Raw genomic sequence first — 25665 nt, 5'->3', positions numbered from 1 at the left:
CGTGGAATTAACACATTATTATGCCTAATTTGGACAACCAGGTATGGTGAAGATAAGGTACTTTTTAAAAAAATTAGTAAAATAAGATAAATAAATTAAAAACATTTTCTTGAATAAAAAAGAAAGTACAACAATATAAAAACAGTTACATAGAAACTAGTAATGAATGAAAATTAGTAAAATTAACTGTTAAAGGTTAGTACTATTAGTGGAGCAGCAGCACGCACAATCATGTGTGCTTACGGACTGTATCCCTTGCAGACTGTATTGATATATATTGATATATAATGTAGGAACCAGAATATTAATAACAGAAAGAAACAACCCTTTTGTGTGAATGAGTGTAAATGGGGGAAGGATGTTTTTTGGGTTGGTGCACTAATTGTAAGTGCATCTTGTGTTTTTTATGCTGATTTAATAAAAAAAAAACACAAAAAAAAAACGATACAGATAATTTAAAAAAAACGATACCGATAATTTCCAATATTACATTTTAACGCATATATCGGCCTGCCGATATTATCGGACATCTCTACTTTGCACCGTTGTATTATTTGTACTCTGCACGAATGCTGTTCGCCATGTCAAAGATGTGAACGTTTGATTGAATGATTGAAAGATTTATAGTTAATAAATGGGACGCTTTGCGTTCCCAAACAGTCATCTCTGTCCCGACAATCCCCTCTGTGGTAGCAGGACCCCCTATATACTACGGTAATTACACATCAAAACCCTGCGGCTTATAGTCGGGTGCGGCTTATATATGGAGCAATCTGTATTTTCCCCTAAATTTAGCTGGTGCGGCTTATAGTCAGGTGCGGCTTATAATCCGGAAATTACGGTATATAAACACTAAAATTCTTGGGGACCTAAAAGGGACCTACTCATAAAAGTGTTAAAAATAAGTCATACTTTTTTAAATATATTTTTTTACTTTCAAGGTTGAAGTCTCTAGATCAACTTCAGATCTATTTTAGTTATCTTTAATGTTGTTTTGTTTGTTTTATGCCCATCTTGTCAAAGAAACCTTTGTTTTTTAAATGGCAAACACACAAAATATGCAATATTTCCCCCCAAAAAAATATTTCAAAGTGGAACTTTTGATGTAAAGTAATTGGAGTCTTGATTAATTCATAACAACACTAATTTTGATTACATTATTATATTTTGAGCAACGACAGCTATAAAGAAAAAACAGCCTGCAAGGCAGCTTTGTTTTATTAGCGTCAACATTGCAAGGTTACTTTCCACCTGTATGCTCTTTTATTCCACTACGATAGTTTCTCTTTTCTAATAGTACTTTTAGCATATGCCGCAAGCTGTTAAAATTCTAGCTGAGGGCCACGGCTGACCTAACTGGTCCACTCCAGGTAGAGCAGCGAGAGGAAGAGCACGGCGGTGAGCAGGTAGAAGACGAAGAAGACTTTGTTGATTTTGGCAGCCAAGCGCGCCGATTTCCCGCCGTCATTCCTGCAGCTGTGGTGCGCGCTCAGCGTCCTGTGGAGCTCCTTCAGCTCGGCCACCATCAGCAGGAGCGCCCGCGACTCGGCTCCGAGCACGCTGTTGTTCACCTGCGCACACACACACACCGTAACGTCGTCGGTGTGTAAAGGATATCACCACATGGGCTCAGGAACACTTCAGAAAACCCACTGTCAGTAACCACAGTTGGAAAACGTCGTTATTTTTTTTGCAAATATTAGCTCATTTGGAATCTGATGCCTGCGACATGTTGCAAAAAAAGCTGGCACAAGTGGCAAAAAAGACCGAGAAAGTTGAGGAATGCTCGTCAAACACTTATTTGGAACATCCCGCAGGTGAGCAGGCTAATTGGGAACAGGTGGGCGCCATGATTGGGTATAAAAGAAGCTTCCGCGAAATGCTCAGTCATTCACAAACAAGGACGGGGCGAGGGTCACCACTTTGTCAACAAATGCCTGAGCAAATTGTTTAAGAACAACATTTCTCAACCAGCTATTGCAAGGAATTTAGGGATTTCACCATCTACGCTCCGTGATATCATCGAAAAGTTCAGAGAATCTGGAGAAATCACTGCACGTAAGCGATGATATGACAGACCTCGGATACCTCAGGCGGTACGGCATCAAAAAGCGACATCAGTGTGTAAAGGATATCGCCACATGGGCTCAGGAACACAGAAAGCCACTGTCAGTAACTACAGTCGGTCGCTACATCTGTAAGTGCAAGTTATAACTCTACTCTGCAAAGCGAAAGCCGTTTATCAACAACACCCAGAAACGCCGCCGGCTTCGCTGGGGCCGAGCTCATCTACGATGGACTGATGCAAAGTGGAAAAGTGTTCTGACGAGTCCACATTTCCAATTGTTTTCGGAAACTGTGGACCAAAGAGGAAAAGAACCATCCGGACTGTTCTAGACCAACCTTGAGACCTCCAATATCGGGAGGTGGGGGGTAGGGGGGGGCTTGGTCGGATGGTTGGGGGCGGGGGGCGTGGTTGGGGCCGTGGTTATTTACAGCTAGAATTCACCAACTCGAGTATTTCATATATATTTCATATATATATATATATATATATATATATATATATATATATATATATATATATATATATATATATATATATATATATATATATGAAATACTTGACTTTCAGTGAATTCTACCTATATATATATATATATATATATATATATATATATATATATATATATATATATATATATATATATATATATATATATATATATATATATATATATATATATATATATATACATATATATATATATATATATATATATATATATATATATATGTATATATATATATATATATATATATATATATATATATATATATATATATATATATATATATATATATATATATATATATATGTATATATATATATATATATTTTATTTACATAGAAAAAAAAGAAAAATACTTGAATTTCAGTGTTCCAGTGGCTATCCATTAGATGGCAGTATTGTCCTGTTTAACTTCTCCGTTCATGATGAGTATATCATTTCGGCAAGCTGTTTATATTGTGGGAAAGCGGACGTGAGAACAGGCTGTCCCCACTCAGTCTCAGGTCCGCATTGAGCTGGAGGGGGCGTGGCCTCCAGCTCCGGCTGAATACCGGGAGTTTGTCGGGAGAAAATCTCTGCCGGGAGGTTGTCGGGAGAGGCGCTGAATACCGGGATTCTCCCGCTAAAAACGGGAGGGTTGGCAAGTATGGCAAAGTGTAAAAGGCAGCATGTGTGATGGTATGGGGGTGTATTAGTGCCCAAGGCATGGGTAACTTACACATCTGTGAAGGCACCATTAATGAAAACCCCTTAAGGCCCAAGCTGTTTGTTTACATGCTTTTTTTTTATTTCTCTTTGCTATTTGGGCTTATTGGACCCTAATTAGAATAAAAACTAAGAATCATCTTTTGATATGATGTACTTAGTCCATAAGTACACACACGTGTACTTCATGTTTAGTGACATGCTAATTCTTATTTTTACACTTTTTTTCCCCTCCAAATTCCAATGTATGTTATACTCTTCTGACACCACCAGATGGCAGTATAAGTGTCCACATAAGTGGCCATACGACCCCAATTCAGTAGTGTACACCACTTTGTGCCAACTTCACTGGTTTTAGGGTTTTGAACATCAGCAGACAAGAGGAACTTTTGTAACCTGCTACCTGTTTTGAAAACGTTTCACTGCCAATCGATTCGGATGGAGAACCGCGTTGAATCATGAATCATGAATCAGGTTATGAATCCATCCGTCACCCCAAGAATGGGGATCCAACCATTAACTGTCAGAAGATTCACATGCCTAATCATCCGCTCTCAAAGCGACGGATGCTTTACCTCCTGGAGGACGGGCAGCATCTCGTTCGGTTTCTCCCTGCCGGACGTACACGTGCCCAAAGATCCCACCTCTTGTCGCTCTTCTGAACAGGTCAAACCGGTTAGAGTGACGGGATCAAGTCCTTCTAGTACAAACTTGACGTCTTACCGGTCATGTTTCCATCCGGCGGGATCCTCTCGGCTTTGTCGGTGCACCGAGCCAGCTTCTCCAAGGCGTGCCCCTCCATCAGGTGGGTCACCAGGATGGTTTCCAGCAGGCTGAGCAGCATCATGGCGAAAATGACGATGCAGTAGGTGGCTGAGAGGAGACAGAACCATACAGGATCGTAGCACAGATGGACGGAAATGTGGAGAGTAAAGAAGGGGTGGAGGTAGAGGTGGGGTTGCAGGTTGACGGTTAGGGTTTGAGAAGGGTTGAGGGTTGGGGTTATAGGTTGAGGGTTAGGGTTTGAGAAGGGTTGAGGGTTGGGGTTATAGGTTGAGGGTTAGGGTTTGAGTTAGGGGTTAGGGTTACAGCTTGACAGTTATGGTTTGAGTAAGGGGTTAGGTTTATAGGTTCAGGGTTAGGGTTTGAGTAAGGGGTCGGGGTTAAAGCTTAACGGTTAGGGTCACAGGTTGATGTTAGGGTTGGGTTTGGGTTATAGAGTTCATCAATCAATCAATGTTTACTTAAATAGCCTTAAATCACGAGTGTCTCAAAGGGCTGCGCAAGCCACAACGACATCCTCGGCTCAGATCCCACATCAGGGCAAGAAAAAACTCAACCCAATGGGATGACAATGAGAAACCTTGGAGGGGACCGCAGATGTGGGCCACCTGGGGTAACAGTGGTAAAGGGGTTAACTTCCTAGTGCTCCAAGACCTCATAGAGGAGCCTCCACTGCCGGATGCACTTTAACGCCATGCCCAGGACGGAATATGTACTGTACTGTGCAATCTACTAATAAAAGTTTCAATCAATTAATCAACAGGTCAATGGTTAGGTTTGGGTTAGGGTTATAGGTTGAGGGTTATTGTTAGATTTAGCGATTAGGATTATAGGTTGATGGTTAGGGTTTAAGTTAGACTTTAGCTAACATTGAGGAGGGGGAGTTTTTGCATGTAGTGTGCAAACAAATAGTTGTCGGGTGAAGTAATCAGGTAGGTTGAGAGCTGCAGACTCCATCCAATGGTTCCAACACACCCAACCGGGTCTTCTTTTCCCATTGAAATTCTGGCGACAGTTGTCCTTCCACAAAGTTCCCTAAGTTTTCAGCTGGCGGCGTACCTATCAGCGGGGTCTTGTTGGACATGGAGGGCAGGATGTCGTTGAGGATGAGCAGCAGCACGGAGATGGCGAGCAGCACGGTCACCTTGAAGCTCAACTTCTCGCCGCGGTGGTCCGGGATGAAGTAGGAGGCCAGGTCCAGGCACAGGAAGAAGAGGATTGGCAGCAGGAAGTTGATGACGTGCAGGAGGGGGCGCCTCTTGATGACGAACTTGGAAGGACAAGACGTTCAGTGTTAAGTTTTATCACCATTTTTTTTTGCTGAGGTCCCCTCTGAGAGTAACTTCTTTCTGTCACTTCCTCTCTTAGTTGTCTCCTGTCTCTGCAATATTTCCCACAATGAATGTTCCACTTATAGACGCAGTCACATAATCCTGTTGGGTGTTTACTTATGAGGTGCAATGTCTTATTCAGTCTAGTGATATGATTCCTTCCTTTTTTGTGCTCCCCCTTACAGTTCTTCCCGCTCCTACTGTATTGCATAGAAGTGTCTTCCTGTTGTACTCATGTCTCTTCCAAAAATTGTTAGTGTCTGCTTTGCCAGCTGATCGGCCAATTCATTGCCCTTTACGCCTGTGTGAGCTGGAACCCACAGGAACCTTACGCTGGTATTCATCCTTTAAGCCTGAACAATACTTCATATATTTCATTAACTATATTTTGTAAGGGTGTCACACACAAAAAAAAGATTTTCGAATGCATCACGACTATTATTTTTACCCATTATTATTCAATTAAAAAATATTATATTTTTTATTTTTATTTAATTATAATGATCTTTTTTTTAAAATGTGTTCTGTCCAGCCATTATTAATGTATAAGCCCATATCTGCTGCAGATTTACATTAGAAAATAAAAGTGTTGGATACTCCTCCTGTTTGCCCTATTACAGGGGTGTCCAAAGTGTGGCCCGGGGGGCCATTTGCGGCCCGTTGATCATGTTTTAACGGCCCCACGGCACATTTTAAAAATACGATTGAAAAATTTTTAAAACATAAAAAGTGGTATATTAGAGCAAACAGGTGAAATGTACCAAGAAAATGTTGCAATGTTTACTCTAATAACACAAAGCTGCCATGCAGGCTGTTTCTTTCTTTAAAAAAAAAAAAAAAGATTCAAAATCAATGTCATTATGAATTATTGACCTATTCAAAAGGCTCCAATTACGTCACGTTAAATATTCCACTTTGAGATATTTTTTGGGGGAAATGTAGCATATTTTGTGTTTGCCATATAAAAAAACTGAGCTGTTTTTTTTAAGAGAAAAGCCTAAAACGAACAAACAAAAAACATAAACAACAATAAAACTTATAATTGACGGATAGATCTGAAGTTGATCTCGAGATTATTGTGTTCAAAGTAAACAGTAAAAATTTTTATAATTTTTACACTCTAATGAGTAGGACCCTTTTGGATCCCCAATAATTTTAGTGTGATTTGTTTTTAAGTGTCATTGCTCAAAAAATTATAATAAATTAAAATGAATGGTGTTATGAGCTATTGACCTTTTTAAGGCTCAAATTATTCTATAATCTCAAATATTCCACTTACAAAATGTATTGGGTGAAAATATTGCATATTTTGTGTTTTTTCCCATAAAAAAACAGGGTTTTCTTTGACAAAAAGAGCATACAACTTAAATGGTTAAAAATATTATATTGACAGATAGACCTAATGTTGATCTAGAGATTTAAAACTTGAATAATAAAAATAATAATACAGAATAATGACACATTTTTAATATTTATTTGACCTAAACCCTTTGGGGTCCCCGGGATCAAGCCTGAGTGGAGGCCTACATGTATATTTGTTATACATATATTGTATTGGTTTTTAAAATAAAAAAAATATCAAAATTCAGTGTGCGGCCCTCAGTGGAAAAAGTTTGGACACCCCTGCCCTATTGGTATTTGACTTTATTAAATGTTTGGGTAAAACTTAATAAAACATAACCAATTTTCTTTTGAGTTATATCAAATAGTATCAGAGCTGTTTATCTGTGTTATGAAGGAATGTAGTTAGTCAAAGAACTGGCAACCATTGTTATTTGACCTCCCTCCCTCCTCAACGACACCCGGAGTCGAACTTTTGCTTGCATGCAGAACCGCCCCAGGCCTATGGACATGAACACTACATCAACACACCCAAGACAATGGGTGTGTTGATCCACCCCACGCCTTCACCACTGCTTAATTCCCCTCCGGGGTGACGGACGGCTGGCAGCGCTTCATAGCAGCAGTCGACCTCCAGGGCCCCAACTCCCCCCCACTCTGTTGCGAGTTGTCGTGATTAAATGTAACGTGTTTATGTGTGCGTGGCATGGAGGTTTTTTCCCACTCCAGACTAGACCCCCTTAGGAGCCCAGTCTAGATTGTATTTTTTTACTCATCTTCTTCCCCAGCGTTTTACCTTTTTCCCACCTTTTACGGGGCGCCTCGTGGCGACCCGTCAGCGTTCCTGTTCTGTAACCCTGTACACTGTTTGTTTGTCTAATCTTGAACGGGTTTGTGCTGAAAACATAGTTTCCTTGTACTTGTTGCAATGACAATAAAGTCCTATCCTATCCTATCCTATTCTAAAAAAGTATTTCTTTAGAATCCAGAATCGTTTTGAATCGAGAATTGACTCTAAATGGAATCGTTACATCCAAGAATCGAATCAATTCGAATCGTGTGATGCCCAAAGATTCACTGCCCTAATATTTTGTCTAATCTGCGACCTAAAAAATATTGACTAGAGATTAATGCTGGCCTTGACTCGGTGCAGACTACCACCATTTTTCACTGCGCTTAACAGGGAACAGAACACAGAAGAGCAGGAAAACACCCACAAACCCAAAACAAAACAGGTCATGACATGCTGTACATTATTATTACATGACTTCCTGAAACTACTGCACTTATTTGTACTACAAAACACCAAAACAGGTGAAGTTGGCACGTTGTGTAAATGGTAAATAAAAACAGAATACAATGATTTGCAAATCCTTTTCAACTTATATTCAATTGAATAGACTGCAAAGAGGGGGCGGGGGGGGAGTTATCGTATTCTTTTTATTTTATTTTTGTTGTTGTCATTAAGAAATACAATCATGTGTGCTTACGGACTGTATCCCTGCAGACTGTATTGATCTATATTGATTAGAGATGTATGAATGTAGATATATGCGTTAAAATGTAATATCGGAAATTATCGGTATCTGGGTTTTTTTTTATCGGTATCGGGTTTTTTTTGTTTTTTTTTGTTTTTTTTTAATTAAATCAACATAAAAAACACAAGATACACTTACAATTAGTGCACCAACCCAAAAAAACTCCCTCCCCCATTCACACAAAAAGGGTTGTTTCTTTCTGTTATTAATATTCTGGTTCCTACATTATATATCAATATATATCAATACAGTCTGCAAGGGATACAGTCCGTAAGCACACATGATTGTGCGTGCTGCTGGTCCACTAATAGTACTAACCTTTAACAGTTAATTTGACTAATTTTCATTCATTACTAGTTTCTATGTAACTGTTTTTATATTGTTGTACTTTCTTTTTTATTCAAGAAAATGTTTTTAATTTATGTATCTTATTTTACAAATTTTTTTTAAAAGTACCTTATCTTCACCATACATGGTTGTCCAAATTAGGCATAATAATGTGTTAATTCCACGACTGCATATATCGGTTGATATCGGTATCGGTTGATATCGGTATCGGTAATTAAAGAGTTGGACAATATCGGAATATCGGATATCGGCAAAAAGCCATTATCGGACATCCCTAATATTGATGTATAATGTATATATTGTGTTTTTATGTTGATTTAATAATAATTTTAAAAAAAAATATATATATATTTTTTTTAAATATTTTTTTATTTCTTGTGCGGCCCGGTACCAATCGGTCCACGGACCGGTACCAGGCTGTGGCCCAGTGGTTGGGGACCACTGGTCCAGAGGACACCACGTCCACAGTTTCCAAAAACAATTTGAAATGTGGACTCGTCAGACCACAGAACCCTTTTCCCCTTTGCATCAGTCCATCTTAGATGAGCTCGGGCCCAGCGAAGCCGGCAACCATTTCTGGGTGTTGTTGATAAATGGCTTTGCATAGTAGAGTTTTAACTTGCACTTACAGATGTAGCGACCAACTGTAGTTACTGACAGTGGTTTTCTGAAGTGTTCCTGAGCCCATGTGGTGATATCCTTTACACACTGATGTCGTTTTTTTTTATGCAGTACCGCCTGAGGGGTCGAAGGTCCGTAATATCATACGTGCAGTGATTTCTCCAGATTCTCTGAACCTTTTGATGATATCACGGAGCGTAGATGGTGAAATCCCTAAATTCCTTGCAATAGCTGGTTGAGAAATGTTGTTCTTAACCCTTGTTAGTCTATTTAATTGAATATAAGTTGAAAAGGATGTGCAAATCATTGTATTCTCTTTTTATTTACCATTTACACAACGTGACAACTTCACTGCTTTTGGGTTTTGTACATTAGAATTTATAATAAAGAAGTAAAAAAGGGGGAAAGAGTCGTACAGTGAACACCAGCTGGTCCCACAGACGGCCATCATGGCTGAAGTTCTTGTTGCTGACGGACAAATGCAGGAACTCCCACTCTCCCTGAGATTGCAGATTCTCTTTGGTGGACTCGGTCGCCCGTGACGAGTTGAAGACGGGTATGACTCTCATCTGATAGGCTGGGACAGGGAGAGAACGAGTCAGGAATGAGAGGTTGATGGTCCGACACCGAGCGGTTACGAGGCTTACAGTCGTGAGCCATGGAGCCGAACGTCATGTTGCACTGCTGCGTGTCGAAGGGGAACTTGTGCACGTCCAGTTTGCACGTGCTCACCACCCGCATGTCCTGCTCCAAGCTGGCGACCCCGTTGTGGCGTAGGACGATGTAAGGGTTGGGCGGGGAGTCGTCCTTCTCCGTCCTGACAAACCACACAATCATGCATTGTCCCAGTGATGATACTGTTTACATACGCTATATTGCCTAAAGCAGGGGTCACCAACGCGGTGCCCGCGGGCACCAGGTAGCCCGTAAGGACCAGATGAGTAGCCCGCTGGCCTGTTCTAAAAATAGCTCAAATAGCAGCACTTACCAGTGAGCTGCCTCTATTTTTTACATTTTATTTATTTACTAGCAAGCTGGTCTCGCTTTGCCCGACATTTTTAATTCTAAGAGAGACAAAACTCAAATAGAATTTGATAATCCAAGAAAATATGTTAAAGACCTGGTCTTCACTTGTTTAAATAAATTCATTAATTGTTTTACTTTGCTTCTTATAACTTTCAGAAAGACAATTTTAGAGAAAAAATACAACCTTAAAAATGATTTTAGGATTTTTAAACACATATACCTTTTTACCTTTTAAATTCCTTCCTCTTCTTTCCTGACAATTTAAATCAATGTTCAAGTAAATTTATTGTTTTTATTGTAAAGAATAATAAATACATTTTAATTTAATTCTTCATTTTAGCTTCTGTTTTTTCGACGAACAATATTTGTGAAATATTTCTTCAAACTTATTATGATTAAAATTCAAAAAAAATATTCTGGAAAATCTAGAAAATCTGTAGAATAAAATGTAAATCTTATTTCAAAGTCTTTTGAATTTCTTTTAAAATTTTGTTCTGGAAAATCTAGAAGAAATAATGATTTGTCTTTGTTAGAAATATAGCTTGGTCCAATTTGTTATATATTCTAACAAAGTGCAGATTGGATTTTAACCTATTTAAAACATGTCATCAAAATTCTAAAATTAATCTTAATCAGGAAAAATTACTAATGTTCCATAAATTCTTTTTTTAATTTTTTCAAAAAGATTCGAATTAGCTAGTTTTTCTCTTCTTTTTTTCGGTTGAATTTTGAATCTTAAAGAGTCGAACTTGAAGATAAACTATGTTTCAAAATTTAAATGTCATTTTTTCGTGTTTTTTCCTCTTTTAAACCATTCAATTAAGTGTAAATATCATTAATTATTAATAATAACATAGAGTTAAAGGTAAATTGAGCATATTGGCTATTTCTGGCAATTTATTTAAGTGTGTATCAAACTGGTAGCCCTTCGCATTAATCACTACCCAAGAAGTAGCTCTTGGTTTCAAAAAGGTTGGTGACCCCTGGCCTAAAGTATCAGAATTATGGTGTGGGGTTGTTTTCCAGGAGCTGGGCTTGGCTCCTTAGTTCCAGTGAAAGGAACTTTGAATTCTCCAGCATACCAAAAACATTTTGGACAATTCCATGCTCCCAACCTTGTGGGAACAGTTTGAAGCGGCCCCCCCCCCACATCGGCAGTGAAGTGTATATACTCACAAGAAACCGAATAGCTTTGTCTTTGACCTTTTTCTTTACTTAAAGAAAGCAAATTAACATATGAAATGAGAATGTTATGTTATGATTATCTTTAACCGAATCACAGCAGTGCTCAAATTAAAAAACAGCATTCCCTCTCATGTGATATTGCTTAATTAACATTAATGATGTGCACTTTAACAACGAGGCTTACAACTATACCTGATATATAAAGGGGTGGAAAAGTGACTATTACCTGCAGGGCAAACATTAGCTAACCAGAAGGCAATAACAATGTCAACAAAAAACGCCTGCTTAAAAGATCCAATACAAATGTCCCTGAGGAATGTAAGGTGGGAGTACTGTAATTACCTAACGTTACATTATTATTTTCCATAACAATTTAGCCCGCTCCACAATATTAACCCGACGTTAAAACAGAACTAGCTATTTATTGATTAGCAATTGCCTAATCATGTAGCATTAGCTTAATGCTAAAAAGCCAGGTTACTATCACATTCTGTAACAGACAAATAATTTCATGTACGCTAACGTTACCTACCTGCTACCTCTGTCTTTTTCTCGTTTCTCCTCCTCTTCTTTTCTACTTTTTCTTCCCTGGGCACCTGACAGTTTTGGCCGTTTTGACATCTTGTGTTGATTTTTTGACGTGGTGAGTCCAAAAAGAGTCATGATACGGGAAGGGAGGGGGGGGGGGGCGTAATGTTGTAACAAATAATATTTCTATTAAATAGGCTTTACTTTGCATTTTAATTCACGTGGGATTATTTTTTGTATTTAGAAATAATAGTACCAACTTTTATTTATTTTTTATTTTTTTCTCCAACATTTGTGGCACTGGCGTGGCGCCCCCTGATGGACGGCGCCCTTAGCATTTGCCTATACGGCCTATGCCACGGGCCGGCCCTGCTGGTGTGGATGTACTTGACTGGCCTGCACAGAGTCCTGACCTGAACCCGATACAACACCTTTGGGATGAATTAGAACGGAGACTGAGAGCCAGGCTTTCTCGACCAACGTCAGTGTGTGACCTCACCAATGCGCTTTTGGAATAAATCAAGCTTTTTAGTCTTCACTTGCTTTCATGACTTAAAAAGATCCTATAAATGCTACGTTGCTACCAGTGAAACATTTTACACGTCTGTCCACTTTCAAGGCTCAGTAGTATAAACATGTTAAATATTCTTTAATGTTGTACTGAGAAGAAGTAAACAAAGCTTTTTAGACTTTGCTATTATGACTAAACATCACTGGTACTTTAATTTAAAATGACTAAATATATTCGACATTAGCATGCATGCTAAGTTGCTACCATAACAGCAGCTACACTAAAATGTCTTGCAAGTATGTCCGCGTTTATTGCTCTCAGTAGTATATACGTGTTAATTATTGTTGGATACGGTACTGAGAAGAAATAAATAAGGCTTTTGAGACTTAATTTGCTTTTATAACTAAACAGATTCTACATTAGCATGCATGCTAAGTTGGCGCTATAACAGTAGCTACGGTAAAACAGTTTACACACGTGAATTATTACTTAGTACAGACTGAGGATGAGTAAATAAAGCTTATTAACTTCTGCCTGATTTTATGACTAAACAGACGCTTGTATTAGCATAAATGCTAAGTGGCCATTATAACAGTAGCTACAGTAAAACGTACTGCAAGTGTGTCCACTATTATTGCTCAGTAGTATAAATAAATGTATACTATTAATCAATATAGTACTTGTGGAGAATACATATATTTTTAAGAGTTCTTTCTTTAATCATAGTCATGTTTAAAGCAGCTAATATTTTCGCATGTGTACTCTTTTTGCTTGTATCTTATGCCCGCAAGTAAACTCTGTGCTTTACCTTGAAGGGGTTGGAATGTGGGAGTATAGCATACTCCCTTTTCACCTTATCAGTATTAGAACAATGAGGCTGTATTCCTTTCTGAGCAGGGTGGGGGCTGTTTTCGAAATTCAATAAGTTGTCTCTTTCCGTTTGGCTTTCAGACCGCTTCTAAATGCCGCTATTAACGGACTGTAGGACTGGTCTCTTAAAGCTTTAGTAAAACTTGATAATATTCCTATTCTGTCTTGATGGTCCTTCTTACTCAACGTATATGTCATCTGAAAGAACTTGGGATTGACTAGTGACTTTAATTCCCTGAGAGGAAGACTGGTCAGACGCAACATACTGAAAGGGAATAAATCAAGTTTTTGTTGAATTAATTTGTTTTTATAAATAAACAAATTCTACATTAGCATAAATGCTAAGTTGCGACTGTAACAGCAGCTACGGTATGTTTTACAATTGTGTCCACTTTTATTTCAAAATAGCATAAAAATGTAAATTATTCGTTAGTCCAGTACTGAGAAATGAAAAAAATAAATCTATGTGGACTCTGTAACCCTGAATTAGCAACATTAATACTTCAGCGAACGTTAGCCTCTGCTTACCATTTATCGGGTGTCGTATAACACTGAGCCTTTTGTGTGCACTTTAGACTCACATTTCCTCGATGAAGATGTCCGGTTTCCACAGCAAGCCTTCGGGAAACGTAAAATCCGTGATTCCGCAAAACTGAGCGGGGTCCCAGAAGATGTGGTCATTGTTCCAAACCTGTAAGTTGACCACACGTTCAAATGCACAACAACAACAACACTCCATTGTTCTCCTAAGCCAGGGGCTATTTTTTGGTCCTGAGTATTGTCTAAAATGATATCAATTCATTGTGGTAGTAGGTATTGTACAAATTAGCGAAAACGTAAAGCCAAAATGCGGGTGTTAAGTTCAAATAGCTTTGAATATGTTGACCTACATCTTTCGATACTTGATGCATTCTGACTGTTAGCATGCTAGCCTTTTAGCCAATTTTACAGATATACGTCTCAGAGTCAAATATTTTTGCATTTTGTATGCTATAACATACAGCATGCTAATGTTTAGCATGAAATTATTTGGCATGCTAACGTTAAAATGTTAGCATACTAGCTTTTTTTGCTCATTTTGTAGACAGTTACTTGACGCTATCTCGACTTTTATTAGTAGATTGCACAGTACAGTACATATTCCGTACAATTGACCACTAAATGGTAACACCCGAATACGTTTTTCAACTTGTTTAAGTCGGGGTCCACGTTAATCAATTCATGGTATCAATTCAGGGGTGCTCAGAAAAATGGATTCAAATCTGAAATGCGATTCGTTTTACATCCGAATGTAAATTGATTCCTACTGTAATTTCAACAATCGAGTACATTTGTTCGTGTTTTTATTTAACAATCTATTTTTTTAAATACTTTTTTGAGGTATTGTCTGTGCTCACTCGCTACTTGTAGCCTCTAACATGTTTTGAAAAAAAGTTGAATAATTTTCCTACCAAATAACATATAGCGAGAATCTCTTTGAATCGAGAATTGTGTTGAATCGAGAATCGATTCTGATTCGAATTGTCACTAATGATAAGTACCGGTTATATTAGATCCGATAATCGGTACCGATTTATCGGTGCCTGCGAATCGACACCGATTACAGTTGCAAATCCAAGACGTTAGATTGCAGTAGTGTATAGTTTCCGATGTGTTGGTCAATTAAATCGTTGCTGTCTGTTGCGCCCTACAAAGTGTTAATCCTGTAAGTATTGTACCAATTAAACACTAGCTGTTTGATTGTAACGTGCATCTTAGTTGTAGTTTCTACTAACAAATTTGAAGGTGTCGAAGTCGCTACTGCTAATCAGTAGCAAAGCCAATCCGTGTTAGCATCAAGTTAGCGCATTTCCGGAAAAGTGGAGCCTCACCTAACTTACGTTGAAGCGTTTTTTTGAGTCGATTTCATTACGGCCGAAATGATATACTCATCATGAACGGAGAAGTTAAACAGGACAATACTGCCATCTAATGGATAGCCACTGGAACACTGAAATTCAAGTATTTTTTTTTTTTTCTATGTAAATAAAAATAAAAATAAAAATATATATATATATATATATATATAGCTAGAATTCACTGAAAGTCAAGTATTTCATACATATATATATATATATATGAAATATATATGAAATACTCGAGTTGGTGAATTCTAGCTGTAAATAACCACGCCCCCAACCACGCCCCCCGCCCCCAAACAACCCCCCCACCCCCCCCCACCCCCCCATATTGGAGGTCTCAAGGTTGGCAAGTATGATTTTAGTTGTAGTTTCTAATACCAAAGTTAAAGGTGTCTAAGTTTCTACTGCTAATCAGTAGCAAAGCCAATCCGTGTTAGCATCAAGTTAGCGCATTTCCGGAAAAGTGGAGCCTTACCTAACTTACGTTGGAGCGTTTTTTTGAGTTGATTTCTTTGTTGGCATTGAAAATTGCAACATTACGTAAAGATAGTTTGGCTGAGTCGTAGTCTGAAGAGGAACTGAGGTCCCGTAACATGTTACCGTTGGATTTTACATGAATAGCGGGATTTGGTTCTGTGGCAAAAACGTACTGGATTCGGTACCCATCCCTAATTGTCACCCCAAGAATCGTTATCCAATAAAATGGTGAGTTAATGCATACTTGCCAACCCTCCCGTTTTTAGCGGGAGAATCCCGATATTCAGCGCCTCTCCCGACAACCTCCCGGCAGAGATTTTCTCCCGACAAACTCCCGGTATTCAGCCGGAGCTGGAGGCCACGCCCCCTCCAGCTCAATGCGGACCTGAGACTGAGTGGGGACAGCCTGTTCTCACGTCCGCTTTCCCACAATATAAACAGCTTTCCCGCTCAAAGACGTCATAACATCCAGGGCTTTTATAGAGTGCACAACTGCGCACACAACAAGGAGACGAAGCAGAAGAACGAGGAAATTACGGACATGGCGGCCGAAATGATATACTCATCATGAACGGAGAAGTTAAACAGGACAATACTGCCATCTAATGGATAGCCACTGGAACACTGAAATTCAAGTATTTTTTTTTTTTCTATGTAAATAAAAAAATTTAAAAAAAATATATATATAGCTAGAATTCACTGAAAGTCAAGTATTTCATACATATATATATATATATATATATATATATATATATATATATATATATATATATATATATATATATATATATATATATATATATATATATATATATATATATGAAATATATATGAAATACTCGAGTTGGTGAATTCTAGCTGTAAATAACCACGCCCCCCGCCCCCAAACAACCCCCCCCCCCCTCCCCCCCATATTGGAGGTCTCAAGGTTGGCAAGTATGATTTTAGTTGTAGTTTCTAATACCAAAGTTAAAGGTGTCTAAGTTTCTACTGCTAATCAGTAGCAAAGCCAATCCGTGTTAGCATCAAGTTAGCGCATTTCCGGAAAAGTGTAGCCTCACCTAACTTACGTTGGAGCGTTTTTTTGAGTCGATTTCTTTGTTGGCATTGAAAATTGCAACTTTACGTAAAGATAGTTTGGCTGAGTCGTAGTCTGAAGAGGAACTGAGGTCCCGTAACATGTTACCGTTGGATTTGACGTGAATAGCGGGATTTGGTTCTGTGGCAAAAACGTACTGGATTCGGTACCCATCCCTAATTGTCACCCCAAGAATCGTTATCCAATCAAATGGTGAGTTAATGAAAGATTCCCATGCCTACTGGCTAGCATGCTAACTGTTAGCATGTCAATTCGACTTCAGCTTTTCAATATCCACACACAATCTCTACCAAAATTGCATTTCCTGGTTGGATTTACATTATTTATAAAGTTGCTTCGTTTTTCTGTACGATCGGACCTTTTGGTAGACCAAGGTCTGCGTGAAAACGTCAAGACAAAAACCACAATCGGCACTCACCATGAACTTCCAGATAAACGGGATGAAGGTTTGCGTTTTCTCGTTCTGCGAACACACAGCAGTCCAAAAAGGTCGCCACAAAGTTTTAGGACGAATTCTACCCTCGAGCTTCCCCCGGAAACCTACCACGCCCAGGATGGCGTAGAGAACGACGGCCAGCTCCACGGACGTGGGCCGAGTGTGGTCCAGAACGGGCCGGGTCAACTTGTAGGCTTCCGTGGTCAGGTTGAGGTGGTCCACGATGTCCTGGTAGCTGCATGTTTGGCCACGGGCTGACCCTACCACGGCTACGGCGAGTACTCAGTCAAGCTCTACCAATCTAACGCGTATTCCGGTCTTACCTGAGAGGACGAGGACAAGGAGCAGGGCGGTCACGGTCATGGTCATTGGTCACTGCGCGAGGCGAGCGGCACTGTGGCTTACCCTTAAAACGCCGAGACGAGAAGCCCCTCCCACCGAGAACACGTTATGACATCACGAACTAAAGTGGAAATGCATCAAGCGTTGCTTTGGCTCCCGGGCAGGACCGGATTGTGGTTTTATTGCTTTAAAGGCATAAAGACCAGAAGGAACACCTGATTGGGGGATGACGGAGGTGTCCGAGAAGAGAAAATGTTTTGTTTTTCTTCTCTCCAGTCGCAGCTGTGCACATTTGTCCTGTAACACTAGAACAAAAACCATCACTTAGAGCAGGGGTCGGCAACCCAAAATGTTGAAAGAGCCATATTGGACCAAAAATACAAAAACAAATCTGTCTGGAGCCGCAAAAAATTAAAAGCCATATTACATACAGATAGTGTGTCAAGAGATATACATTTAAAGGACTTAAAGGAAACTAAATGACCTCAAATATAACTACAAATGAGGCATAATGATGCAATATGTACATATAGCTAGCCTAAATAGCATGTTAGCATCGATTAGCTAGCATTAATGCAGTAACCAAATATGTTTGATTAGCACTCCACACAAGTCAATAACATCAACAAAACTCACCTTTGTGCCTTCACGCACCACGTTAACAGTTGGGTGGACAAAATGAGACAGAAAAAGAAGTGGCATAAAACACGTCCTAGAAAGTCGGAGAAAGTTATACATGGAAACAAACTAAGGTGAGTTCAAGGACCGCCAAAATTAGTAGGACAAAACGGCGCTCGCCAAATACTCGAATCAGTGAAGCATGTTTAATATAAACACTGTGTTATAACAATTAGTGTCATGTTTGTCCTCCTACAGAAACCATATTAAAACAAAAAATATATTTTTTCCCCTCATCTTTTTCCATTTTTCATACATTTTTGAAAAAGCTCCAGAGAGCCACTAGGGCGGCGCTAAAGAGCCGCATGCGGCTCTAGAGCCGCGGGTTGCCGACCCCCGACTTAGAGGGACACTCGATCGGCAAAATCTAATGAGGTGGCGCACACGGCTCCCGGTTGAAACCACTCGTCGTCATCTCCGGGTAATTATTCCACGACGGCCGACTCGCAACAATTCCATGTGCGGAAAAAAAAACCCACTTACTCGCGAAAACCACATTAGCAACTAGAAGAGCACTCGCGTGTTAAAAAAAAGTCCTGAATCCAGACAGTGATCCGGATCACTCTAAAAATCCCTTGTTCCCAGTGGCCCGGCCGTGGGTTTCTCACCTAGGCCTTCAGTGACGTCCTACTTAGTCCTCTCAGAATACCATAGTTGATGTCACCACATGGACACTACACTGCAAAAACTGCAATCTAAGTAAGATGAAATATCTCAACTAAGGGTGATATTTGCTTATTTTCTGTCTGATAATATCATTCTTCTCACTAAGCAGTGTTTTACTTGTTTTAAGTGTGTTGCTCCTAAATGATCTCAGTAAGATATTACTATCATTATGACCTATACTCTCGGCGGGGTCCTTGAGGGTGCATGGGAGTTTGCCAAACCAGTCTACGTCATACTTGCTAACCTTGAGACCTCCGATTTCGGGAGGTGGGGGTTGGCGGGGGGCGTGGTCGGGGGGGTAAGGCGGGGGCGTGGTTGGGGCGGGGGCGTGGTTAAGAGGGGAGGAGTATATTTACAGCTAGAATTCACCAAGTCAAGTATTTCATATATATATATATATATATATATATATATATATATATATATATATATATATATATATATATATATATATATATATATATATATATATTAGGGCTGCAACAACTAATCGATTAAATCGATTAAAATCGATTATAAAAATAGTTGCCGATTAATTTAGTCATCGATTCGTTGGATCTATGCTATGCGCATGCGCAGAGGCTTTTTAAAAAAAATAAAAAAATAAATTAATTTTTTTTTTTTAATTTTTAAAAAAATAAATCTTTATTTATGAACTGCAACATTTACAAACAGCTGAGAAACAATAATCAAAATAAGTATGGTGCCAGTATGCTGTTTTTTTTCAATAAAATACCGGAAAGGATAGAAATGTAGTTTGTCTCTTTTATCCGATTATTAATCGATTAATCGAAGTAATAATCGACAGATTAATAGATGATCAAATTAATCGTTAGTTTCAGCCCTAATATATATATATATAAGAAATACTTGACTTTCAGTGAATTCTAACTATATATATATATATATACACACTACCGTTCAAAAGTTTGGGGTCACATTGAAATGTCCTTATTTTTGAAGGAAAAGCACTGTACTTTTCAATGAAGATAACTTTAAACTAGTCTTAACTTGAAAGAAATACACTCTATACATTGCTAATGTGGTAAATTACTATTCTAGCTGCAAATGTCTGGTTTTTGGTGCAATATCTACATAGGTGTATGGAGGCCCATTTCCAGCAACTATCACTCCAGTGTTCTAATGGTACAATGTGTTTGCTCATTGGCTCAGAAGGCTAATTGATGATTAGAAAACCCTTGTGCAATCATGTTCACACATCTGAAAACAGTTTAGCTCGTTACAGAAGCGACAAAACTGACCTTCCTTTGAGCAGATTGAGTTTCTGGAGCATCACATTTGTGGGGTCAATTAAACGCTCAAAATGGCCAGAAAAAGAGAACTTTCATCTGAAACTCGACAGTCTATTCTTGTTCTTAGAAATGAAGGCTATTCCACAAAATTGTTTGGGTGACCCCAAACTTTTGAACGGTAGTGTATATATATATATATATATATATATATATATATATATATATATATATATATATATATATATATATATATATATACATATATATATATATATATATATATATATATATATATATATATATATATATATATATATATATATATATATATATATATATACATATATATATAAAAGAAATACTTGAATTTCAGTGTTCATTTATTTACACATATACACACACATAACACTCATCTACTCATTGTTGAGTTAAGGGTTGAATTGTCCATCCTTGTTCTATTCTCTGTCACTATTTTTCTAACCATGCTGAACACCCTCTCTGATGATGCATTGCTGTGTGGCACGCACAAAAGTGCTTTCACCAAATGCCCGGTAACAATCGGCGGCCCGATTGTTACCGGGCCGCACAAGAAATTAAAAAAAATAAATAAATACATTTTTTTTTTTTTTTTTTTAAAATTAAATCAACATAAAAAACACAATATATACATTATATATCAATATAAATCAATACAGTCTGCAGGGATACAGTCCGTAAGCACACATGATTGTATTTCTTTATGAAAAAAAAAAAATATATATTTTTTTAATTTTTTTATTTTTTTTTATTTCACCCCCCCGGTCCGTGGGACAAAATTTTCAAGCGTTGACCGGTCCGCAGCTACAAAAAGGTTGGGCACCACCGCACTAGAGTCTGGAATCTTCCATCTCTCCCTAGCATGGCCCAAAACCGGTCAAGATCTTCACTGCCAAGCACTTGGTAGTCCACTACTTCTTCCCGGAGGCTATCCAGGTCCAATCGCAGCTGCGGCTTGGAACTTACAAGCGTATTTCTTCATCTTACTCGTCGTCGGCATCGCCGCGGCTGTATCGTCCTCGTTCTTCTGCTTCGTCTCCTTTTTGTGTGCGCAGTTGTGCACTCTCTAAAAGCCATAGATGTTATTGTCACGTATGCATGTCCAGTAGATGGCAGGATTGTCCTCTTTAAGAGTGTCACATCATTGCTGTTTACGGCAGACGAACTGCTTTACGGCAGACGAAAACGTGACTGCTGTTGTTGTGTGTTGTTACCGCGCTGGGAGGACGTTAATGAAACTGGTTTTCGAGAGAGGCGCTGAATTTCGGGAGTCTCCCGGAAAATCCGGGAGGGTTGGCAAGTATGGTCTACATGTGCTTTGTGGACTTGGAGAAGGCATTCGACCGTGTCCCTCGGGAAGTCCTGTGGGGAGTGCTCAGAGAGTATGGGGTATCGGACTGTCTGATTGTGGCGGTCCGCTCCTTGTATGATCAGGGTCAGAGTTTGGTCCGCATTGCCGGCAGTAAGTCGGACACGTTTCCAGTGAGGGTTGGACTCCGCCAAGGCTGCCCTTTGTCACCAATTCTGTTCATAACTTTTATGGACAGAATTTCTAGGCGCAGTCAAGGCGTTGAGGGGATCCGGTTTGGTGGCTGCAGGATTAGGTCTCTGCTTTTTGCAGATGATGTGGTCCTGATGGCTTCATCTGGCCAGGATCTTCAGCTCTCACTGGATCGGTTCGCAGCCGAGTGTGAAACGACTGGGATGAGAATCAGCACCTCCAAGTCCGAATCCATGGTTCTTGCCCGGGAAAGGGTGGAGTGCCATCTCCAAGTTGGGGAGGAGATCTTGCCCCAAGTGGAGGAGTTCAAGTACCTCGGAGTCTTGTTCACGAGTGAGGGAAGAGTGGATCGTGAGATCGACAGGCGGATCGGTGCGGCGTCTTCAGTAATGCGGACGCTGTATCGATCCGTTGTGGTGAAGAAGGAGCTGAGCCGGAAGGCAAAGCTCTCAATCTACCGGTCGATCTACGTTCCCATCCTCACCTATGGTCATGAGCTTTGGGTTATGACCGAAAGGACAAGATCACGGGTACAAGCGGCCCAAATGAGTTTCCTCCGCCGGGTAGCGGGGCTCTCCCTTAGAGATAGGGTGAGAAGCTCTGTCATCCGGGAGGAGCTCAAAGTAAAGCTGCTGCTCCTCCACATGGAGAGGAGCCAGATGAGGTGGTTCGGGCATCTGGTCACGATGCCACCTGAACGCCTCCCTAGGGAGGTGTTTGGGGCACGTCCGACCGGCAGGAGGCCAAGGGGAAGACCCAGGACACGTTGGGAAGACTATGTCTCCCGGCTGGCCTGGGAACGCCTCGGGATCCTCCGGGAGGGGCTGGACGAAGTGGCTGGGGAGAGGGAAGTCTGGGCTTCTCTGCTTAGGCTGCTGCCCCCGCGACCGGACCTCGGATAAGCGGAAGAAAATGGATGGATGCAACACGGAACGACACAGGAAGTCCTTCATACCGACAGCCATCAGACTGTATAGTGCATATGTTCCTTTTTGACTGTACTTGAATGTATAATAGACTGTATTTATATTATTCACATGTGAATAATGCTGTATAATAGACTGTATTTATATTATTCACACGTGAAGAATGCTGTATAATAGACTGTATTTATATTATTCACATGTGAATAATGCTGTATAATAGACTGTATTTATATTATTCACACGTGAATAATGCTGTATAATAGACTGTATTTATATTATTCACACGAGAATAATGCTGTATAATAGACTGTATTTATATTATTAACACGTGAATAATGCTGTATAATAGACTGTATTTATATTATTCACACGTGAATAATGCTGTATAATAGACTGTATTTATATTATTCACACGTGAATAATGCTGTATAATAGACTGTATTTATATTATTCACACGTGAATAATGCTGTATAATAGACTGTATTTATATTATTCACATGTGAACAATGCTGTATAATAGACTGTATTTATATTATTCACATGTGAATAATTCTGTATAAAAGACTGTATTTATATTATTCACATGTGAATAATGCTGTATAATAGACTGTATTTATATTATTCACACGTGAATAATGCTGTATAATAGACTGTATTTATATTATTCACACGTGAATAATGCTGTATAATAGACTGTATTTATATTATTCACATGTGAATAATGCTGTATAATAGACTGTATTTATATTATTCACACGTGAATAATGCTGTATAATAGACTGTATTTATATTATTCACACGAGAATAATGCTGTATAATAGACTGTATTTATATTATTAACACGTGAATAATGCTGTATAATAGACTGTATTTATATTATTCACACGTGAATAATGCTGTATAATAGACTGTATTTATATTATTCACACGTGAATAATGCTGTATAATAGACTGTATTTATATTATTCACATGTGAACAATGCTGTATAATAGACTGTATTTATATTATTCACATGTGAAGAATGCTGTATGATAGACTGTATTTATATTATTCACATGTGAATAATGCTGTATAATAGACTGTATTTATATTATTCACATGTGAAGAATGCTGTATAATAGACTGTATTTATATTATTCACATGTGAATAATGCTGTATGATAGACTGTATTTATATTATTCACATGTGAAGAATGCTGTATAATAGACTGTATTTATTTTATTCACATGTGAAGAATGCTGTATGATAGACTGTATTTATATTATTCACATGTGAATAATGCTGTATAATAGACTGTATTTATATTATTCACATGTAAATAATGCTGTATAATAGACTGTATTTATATTATTCACACGTGAATAATGCTGTATAATAGACTGTATTTATATTATTCACATGTGAACAATGCTGTATAATAGACTGTATTTATTTTTATTCACATGTGAAGAATGCTGTATAATAGACTGTATTTATATTATTCACATGTGAAGAATGCTGTATAATAGACTGTATTTATATTATTCACATTTTAAGAATGCTGTATAATAGACTGTATTTATATTATTCACATGTGAATAATGCTGTATAATAGACTGTATTTATATTATTCACATGTGAATAATGCTGTATAATAGACTGTATTTATATTATTCACATGTGAATAATGCTGTATAATAGACTGTATTTATATTATTTACACGTGAAGAATACAGCAGACAGACAGCAGCTTTATTATTGTCCATTCTTAACATGTACAATACACATAAGAACTGAAATTACATTTTTGAATTACATTACATTTTTATGATGCTGTATAATAGACTGTATTTATATTATTCACACGTGAATAATGCTGTATAATAGACTTTATTTATATTATTCACACGTGAATAATGCTGTATAATAGACTGTATTTATATTATTCACACGTGAATAATTCTGTATAATGACTGTATTTATATTATTCACATGTGAATAATGCTGTATAATAGACTGTATTTATATTATTCACACGTGAATAATGCTGTATGATAGATTGTATTTATATTATTCACATGTGAATAATGCTGTATAATAGACTGTATTTATATTATTCACATGTGAATAATGCTGTATAATAGACTGTATTTATATTATTCACATGTGAATAATTCTGTATAATAGACTGTATTTATATTATTCACATGTGAATAATGCTGTATAATAGACTGTATTTATATTATTTACACGTGAAGAATACAGCAGACAGACAGCAGCTTTATTATTGTCCATTCTTAACATGTACAATACACATAAGAACTGAAATTACATTTTTGAATTACATTACATTTTTATGATGCTGTATAATAGACTGTATTTATATTATTCACACGTGAATAATGCTGTATAATAGACTTTATTTATATTATTCACACGTGAATAATGCTGTATAATAGACTGTATTTATATTATTCACACGTGAATAATTCTGTATAATGACTGTATTTATATTATTCACATGTGAATAATGCTGTATAATAGACTGTATTTATATTATTCACACGTGAATAATGCTGTATGATGGATTGTATTTATATTATTCACATGTGAATAATGCTGTATAATAGACTGTATTTAAATTGTTCACATGTGAACAGTTGTTTTACCCTAAATTTTTTATGGTAAAGTTTTGGGGAATGAGCGGACAGTTTTTACCCAAAATCTATGATATTTTTTTACAGTGCATTATAGTAAAAGGAAAAACGATACATTGTTATTTTTACGGTAAAATTTTAGCGACTGAGCTAACAGTTTTTTTCATGCTAAAATTTTCGGTACATTTTTACACCGCTTTATTATTTTAAAAAAACAACAACAAAACGATACCATTGTTATTTTTATGGTAACATTTTAGGGACTGAGCTGACAGTTTTACCCTAAAATCTATGATCATTTTTACAGTGCACAGATTCGGTGACCACAGATGAGGCGCTAGCTGTGCAAAG

At 38.1% G+C, this 25665-nt stretch overlaps 1 protein-coding gene across 3 annotated transcripts; it reads right to left on the bottom strand.

The window, feature by feature from the left end:
* Positions 1–1145: 1145 nt before the first annotated feature.
* Positions 1146–18439, bottom strand: LOC133656250 (5-hydroxytryptamine receptor 3A-like). Of its 3 annotated transcripts, none has more exons than XM_062057208.1 (11): positions 18252–18439; positions 17597–17920; positions 17382–17542; positions 17256–17300; positions 13942–14051; positions 9888–10057; positions 9657–9817; positions 5121–5331; positions 4002–4151; positions 3854–3936; positions 1146–1571 (listed from the first exon to the last, which is right to left on the bottom strand). In XM_062057208.1, the coding sequence occupies exons 2-11, from the start codon at positions 17640–17642 to the stop codon at positions 1353–1355; spliced, it is 1356 nt and encodes a 451-aa protein (XP_061913192.1). In that variant the 5' UTR covers positions 17643–17920; positions 18252–18439; the 3' UTR covers positions 1146–1352. The 3 variants fall into 3 exon arrangements, with proteins under 3 accessions (XP_061913192.1, XP_061913194.1, XP_061913193.1); XM_062057210.1 differs by having other exon boundaries at positions 17382–17596; positions 17679–17920; XM_062057209.1 differs by lacking the exons at positions 17256–17300; positions 17382–17542 and having other exon boundaries at positions 17831–17920.
* Positions 18440–25665: the final 7226 nt, after the last annotated feature.

This window comes from Entelurus aequoreus, linkage group LG08 (assembly GCF_033978785.1).
Source record: "Entelurus aequoreus isolate RoL-2023_Sb linkage group LG08, RoL_Eaeq_v1.1, whole genome shotgun sequence".
Classification (NCBI taxonomy): Eukaryota; Metazoa; Chordata; class Actinopteri; order Syngnathiformes; family Syngnathidae; genus Entelurus; species Entelurus aequoreus.
This window is presented reverse-complemented; position numbering and strand designations above follow the sequence as displayed.